Source organism: Schistosoma mansoni (assembly GCF_000237925.1).
Source record: "Schistosoma mansoni, WGS project CABG00000000 data, supercontig 0013, strain Puerto Rico, whole genome shotgun sequence".
In the NCBI taxonomy this organism is placed as follows: Eukaryota; Metazoa; Platyhelminthes; class Trematoda; order Strigeidida; family Schistosomatidae; genus Schistosoma; species Schistosoma mansoni.
Window position 1 is genome coordinate 1,051,350 of NW_017386025.1, and position 7,161 is coordinate 1,058,510.

A 7,161-nucleotide genomic window follows, 5' to 3' on the forward strand; every position below is an offset into this window, starting at 1 on the left:
AGCTGTAAGCGAAAATAATTAAACCTAACTAGTGAAGGGATGGTAAACCGATGAACATAATCAAGTATATGTGCACTCAAACACAATTAAAAACATAATTGTGTACAAAAGTAAGAGCTTTTATATGAAACACATATGGGGTAGACAGCTTGTGTCAGTGTTTGTGGAATTAAGTAAAGCGAAAATGAGAATATATTTGGGAAACTGATTTAGATTAAAGGTTACCAAAAGTAGCAAGCAATTGTCCCATAAAAATGAAATACAAAGAAATACAAGTAAAGAAATTAATAAATACAACTGACTAATTGTTTAGAAGAACAACTGAAATGCAATGACGGCTGTATGGATTTTACTTATATTGATTTGTCCGATTTGAAACTGGATTTTCCCAAACTAATGGGACCAGTTTGCGTTCGCTTAATTTATCAGTAGCTGATACATTAGAATGATGACAAAACTGGGTAGAATGAGAGTAATGAATTAACGGCATAGATAACCGGGATCGATTAATATAAGGGCATCGAGAATGTTCATTTTCAAGCTCACTTAATCCCATATTTTCAGCTTCTGAAGGAGGGGATGAAGTAGAACAAGCTGAAAGAGAAGCGGACGTTGTGGGTTTACAATTACGGTCGAAGCTTACGTTATTATTTACAAAAACCATGGAGGTAGATAGAGAAGGAATATCAACAGAGGCTAGTGAAGACTGATTAGACGCGTTAAGATGTGGGTGAATATACATACTAGTTGCTAGTGGAAGTAATAGGGTTGTATTGACTGGTGTTGTAGAAGAGGAATGTAATTGGTGAACAAGGTGAGCCGGTACTTCACGAACGGGACTGTCAGGGGGCTCCAAATCACCTTCTAACACAGCATTTGATAGTTGCACAGTTCCAGGTTCAAAACAAGCTTGAAGAATCTGAAATGCTTCACGCATTTTCCGCTGTAAATGAAGAACCAAATAGTATGTTAAATAAACTAATTAGATTATTGATTTGTTTCTTGCAACTTTAAAAATAAGGATTTCAACAACTCAAACCTTCTTATCATGGTTTTGAAATTAGAAATCCATAATCCTGAATAATGAAGACTGACAATCATTGATTATATAGAAATGGTCTAGATACTTCGGGTCAACATTTTTAAATAGGGAACCCAGAAATTTCCGAATCTTGATAAATTTTGTGAAACAATATTGTCTTTTATGTGGTGTGATGTTTGACGTAAATCTAATTAAGCAAAATACTTAGCAGTAATTTTCAATTTTTGAGTGTGCGACGAGTTAGCAATTGTCGATTAGGGAATATGTTAGAAGATAATGTATGTTTATAGTCAGAACAGATTCATAACGTAATCCATAGTAGGGATTGTTCTAAATCACGAATGAGTGAGCGTTTAAATTACAACTGCCAATTAATCAATGACTAAAATTTGAGACACTGCACACTTTAACGATGAAACCAAGTCGTGAGAACAGTGTTTATCCAGAAGTATGGAAACTTGTGATCTATGAATTAAAAGGCAGTACTTATGAGCGTAGTGTAAAACTAAGGCGTGGAGCAGTGATAAACAAAAAATATCGTCAGAACAACTAAGGACAGAAAGTTCGGCATACGTGAAATGGGCTTTAAGGGAGTAACTCGTTACAATGATGGCCTTAAGCGATGAGAAACGAAAAGTTGAAAGTATCCGGAAAAAATGAAGGGTGTCGAACTAACAGGCAAGATTTGTGAATACGTTATTATTATTATTATTATTATTATTTAAACACATAAATATTGGTACAAGGAGGCATCAGATATACATGCGCCGCACAAATCTCATTCGATTTGCGTGAGGGCTGTGATACTGCCCAGGTGCCCAAACTGAAGCAGGTGGTTTTCTTAGGGGGCAACACACGGAGCCTTTGACCTAAAGATCTGATCCACAAGGCAGTGGAGCATCGTGGGGGAATGTGGTCCCATGGTAGCCGGTGACCAACGACTGATTCATACGCCATTTGTCCCCTCAGGATACTGGAGCCCATGTGCACCATTGGTTTGGAATCAGGGTTTCCCAACTCCCCTATGTGGACTCGCCGTGTCCATCAACCCGGTTAAAGCGCCGGACATTCGCTTTTCGTCCTCTCAATTTCGTAAACAACAGTAATGCCACGAGAAGGCAGAGTAGGACTTCCCTGGCAGAGACTATATACGCGTGGCCATATGAGAGCATTTCGAGAGGGAGAGCGGACTCTCCCCACTCTCGGCCGTACTAGGGCATTTGGGGAATACATCAAATGTTTATCGCATCAGATAGTAGGAATCTATTATTAGTAAAATAACCCAATACAAGTTAGCGTTACATGAGATTTTACCGAATTCACAAGAATAAGGTGAGGCGTTTAAAATTCACACCAGACTTGATTAAATTAAGTGGAGAAATCAAATGGTTTTTTTGAAAGAGCTTGGATAACGGGTTTTGTGAGTTACTTCAAAATTTTCTGAAGCATGCTACTTATAGGAAAATGTATGGATGAGAAAAACGAGTACTTTAGGATGCCTTTATCAAAAAATAGTGAGATTTTTAGGTGTTTTCAAATGTGCTAAGCTATGGGTATAATAAAGAATAGTCCTTCAAATAAAATTGAAATAAATAACTTTTATCTTAACAAATACAGCTGATTGAGTTTTGACTTGAAAATATCACAGATTTGATAAGAACTAGTTGTTCGTCAGATATCTGTCACATGTATATTTATACTTCGTTTTGCGAAGATCATAGCTGAGATCCATTCGCACTCGTTTGGAGACTTATATCCATGTGTAAAATTGAAGTATAAATAATGAGAAATATGTAAAAGTGAACATTTAATTTTTATTCTGAGAATATTTATCGGTACTTTTGAAGTATTAAAATAAAATGTAATACCATTAATAATACATTTTAAAAGAACTCACTGCTTCAAGCCTTAAAATTCGCTGAATGCGGGTAACTGATCTGATAGCAGTATCACTTAAATCCCGATGTACAGTTAAATTTAGAGCATAAAGAATACATGCAGCTGCTATATAGCTGGGCATATAAGTACTAATCTCTTCAACTAAAAAATAGAGAAAATTTACTGAAAATAAGACTGATCGGAAAAAGTCGTTAGATAAGTGCAACGAAAACCTAATAAGACGTGCTAGCAACACTGAAAATTTGACATAATTTTAAACAGAACAGCCAACTAGATTTAATCCGGGTTACTGTGCGGAAAATGATTGAATACTTAGTTGATAAAGACAAAATTTGATACGAAACAATATCGGTTCACAGAGTCATACCTCTGAGTAGCACATACAGAAAACTAGAGATCACAAGACTGAACCAGAACAACGATGAGATAGTATATTATAACCATGCAGCACTGAATGCTTTATTATATTTAGAAAATAACAGAAGGTTCGTGGTCTAAAGGATGCATGTCACCGACAACCATCTTCAAATAAGTGTCCGAAATTCAGTAAGAAAGTCGTTCATCGTTTATATGGCCATCGATTTCATGAACTGATATTGTGTGGTGTCAGCGATAGATCATGACATATAGAATGAATATGAGATATGTATCGGTTCAAATTGTTTTACATTGCCTCATGACAGAAAGATGGAATGGAAGAGGCAGTCGAAATAATGTCAAATAGGAAATAATATAATTGAGGAAAGCTAGAGACTCAAGGATGAGAAGCATGAATACTGGAAAATTAATGTTCGAAATGTGATGAAAACTTACTGCAGATGAGTCACTGCAGTCGGTTTGAATTGTTACATACAGGTTTTGTGAATTATGATAAAATGGAAACTGAAAACTGCTTACTATTACATATCACAGTAACCCTTTTCCATTTATGCCATTCTTCTGAGCGTCACTGCTTACGGTTATCGCGCACGTTCGTACTCAGCTTATAACATGATGAGGTCAGCTACGTCTAAATTTTGATGCTACTATAATTGTCTTGATTCATCAACGTTTGTCATATTTTACTGATAGGTTTAACTGCTGCCAGACGGAAGACTACGTAATAACCTTATCTCTGTTAAATCTTTCTGATTATTCGGTTTTTTACCGTCGATATTATTACATTTGAACGGAACACAAACAGATGTATTTCCTCAGTGAAGTTACAATAGTTATATACAAGCGCGTATATGATCTGTATAAGATTTGAAACAATTTCCCGAAAAAGCTGGACTACTAGTATTATAATTAGCACTGATTTGCTTTTTTCTATCCGTCAATTGAAATGAACTTAGATAACAGAAGTAATACAAAAATCAACTTCATGAACGGATCAAAGATTAGAGGACCAAATACCTCTTTACTACTCCGACGTTGGAACATCTTGAGATCTGAAAATGACTTCAGAGTGCAAAGAAGCCACATGAGATCAATATTCTAAGTGTAAATATCTATTAACAATCTACAAAACTAGTCACGCTCTTCTAAGTACAAAACCATATGAACTGTGACCCGGCACAACACGAAATGTAACAATTCTGCAATCCCATACATAGTCTATGGAGGTAACATGGCCAACATTACCCACAGAACACGTCAAACTGTAACGTCACATTAGCACTCGACAGCACCTCGAAGGTATTACACCTGAAGCCTGTGGTTTTCAAACTAACTCCGTTACTTCTGACCTACTTAGTATGAGTGAAGAATAATTGAAGCATACATTTGAGTGCGGTAAAATTGTAACACTGCTTAGGTACGGTTTGCTTCAGACGATTGGACACAGTGAGTGTCAAAATTCATTGAAGTAGATACGAGAAAGTTTTAGGAATGGCAAGACACCGATTTTAAGCTTATAATTATTAACCTGACGCTTAGAAGGGAACATGAACTACCTGTTAGGAGTGAATTATTCTTCGATAGGTTGTTTTAATTAGTGGTCAGTCACTGACAAATGTATGACACCAAAATGCCTAAGCGGATTTCATTATGACACTTAGAGAAACTAGTGGAGTAAAGCCCCATAAGTTTACAGCAAAACTTACAAGACCTTTTATAGTTTATTGTCAATCTTAACAGAACACAATCAACGGCAGATTCAAGACCTCAATATTATGAGCTTAACGAGTCATACATAAATATGAGGCTAGACACTTTACAGTAACTTCTTAGTGTTCCAAATCACACCAATTGAAAGCTGGATAGTTTTGATTACACTAGCAACCCTAATCATCAAATAAGTATGTAGAAAACCGCCGCAACTAGCCAGTTTTATTCAGGAATCTGGAAATCTATGAAAAATCGTTAAATGGTCTAGGATGTAAAAATGGGTCAATCCAAGATGATAACAAGAGTCTTTTGTCTTGTATTGAGACATTAATATCCGACTAGACTGTTCGATACATTAGATGAGAAACTTGCAATCAGTATTAGATTTAAACGTTGTATCCAATCAGACAATCTACTGCTTCAGCTAATAATGACAACTACACTGAACAAGCACATGTGGATACATTTAGCTAAACACTGGTTGAATAGGAATAACGCAAATTGGGTTTGGAAGTAAACTGATTGTTAACACAAAGTGACGTTAGTACAACAAAAAAATTAAGCTATATCAAAAAGTAAAGAAAGCTAGGCAATACAACAAGTATACAACTTAATTCTTACCGTGAAAAGCCTTAATATATATACAAAGTGCAGCCTGCCGAATAATTTGACGAAGGCTAGGTACGAACTCAAGGAACTCAACCACGGGAGCGACAAAATCTACTGGGGTAATGCAAGTCAAATCCCACATGAGTGATATACACACTGTAAGCTCTTTGGCCTGAAGTATAAGTGAATGAGAGAAAGAAAAGTCTTACTAAGACATCCTGTTCCGTCAGTGAATTGGCTGTGTATTCTGTGACTTGTCTTAAAGCTATAGGTACAGTTTCTTTCAGTTTGCTAGATATGAAAAAGCATGTTGCACCCACAAGTTGGTACTCATTTTGTTCAGTCGGCACTATATGCATATAACGGTCAATCAGCTGTGCCGTGTGTGCTAGAACTTCACCATCAGTCCCACGATGAATACAGATCTATGATAGTTGTAAAAATCTAATACATTAACCTACATCTCGAAGCCAATTAAGAAGAGATCGTCTCATCCATGTTGTTCTTGCACGAGATTGTGAAACGCAGAATCCCGGAGTGCTATGATATCGTTTCTCATCAATTAATAAATCCTCAATAACTCTTAGGTTTCGTGTAAAAAACGGATCATATTTCGCTTGCGCAACGGTTACAGGTCCTTCAGATGAATTAGTACAGTGATCGCTTGCATCTTGACCAGATACATCCATAAGTATAATTAAAACCTTTACAAACCATCCAGAACGTTGCCCAGATGGTCAAACGCTGCGCAACTATCTGACGATCACACTTCCCCGAGGCGTTAAAACAAAGAGAGTATTATGACCTTCGATGTACGATAGTTTAAAATGATTTTCATAAGTTACTAACGGATACTGACTACTCAAGACTTTTGCATGGACCATTCGCAATGTTTGAAAATTCAGTACCTCAGTTTGCGCTCGTCCGAAAGTTAAAGATTGTGGATGTAAGTATAACACTATGGATGAGTTATAGTAGTGAATAAATCCCAAAAATAATTGTTCCGCAATTCTTCACTATTGATGCTGATCTCATTGGTTGTTCACAGTCATGACATGCACAAAACCGACTGCTCGCAAGTGTAGTGGAAAGGAACCTTGAAAAGATTAAGCTAAATAAGCAGCACGTAAGAATGCACCAGCTACTGGTGGTGTTAAGAAATCTCATCGTTATCGTCCGGGAAAAATAGCCCTACGTGAGATTCGTCGTCACCAAAAGTCGAACGAGCTACTCATACGCAAACTACCCTTTCTGCGTTTGGTCCGGGAGATTTTGCAAGACTTTACTGGATATAACTGGCTGAAGGCGCTCAGTTACACATCCGCAACAGATCACCAGTGGATACATCATGCTACGCATCTCTTGCAGTTATTATTCAGTTTACATCAAACTCAGCCCATTTTATCGATAACTCGTGAGACCTTTCTTCAAACTCCTTCATTTCTATGTCCTGAATTGACTAGGTTGGTATCCCTTGGTTATAAAGGTGTTACGTATGAAGACGTTTTCACAACCTGAATACC

The 7,161-nt window shown here is 36.8% G+C and overlaps 1 protein-coding gene across 1 annotated transcript; it reads right to left on the reverse strand.

The window, feature by feature from the left end:
• Nucleotides 1-349: 349 nt before the first annotated feature.
• On the reverse strand, nt 350-6,422 carry Smp_153660 (cyclin d, putative; the record flags this gene model as incomplete). Its single annotated transcript, XM_018790846.1, has 4 exons — nt 6,100-6,422; nt 5,848-6,063; nt 5,651-5,810; nt 350-978 (listed from the first exon to the last, which is right to left on the reverse strand). The coding sequence occupies exons 1-4, from the start codon at nt 6,325-6,327 to the stop codon at nt 350-352; spliced, it is 1,233 nt and encodes a 410-aa protein (XP_018645864.1). The 5' UTR covers nt 6,328-6,422.
• Nucleotides 6,423-7,161: the final 739 nt, after the last annotated feature.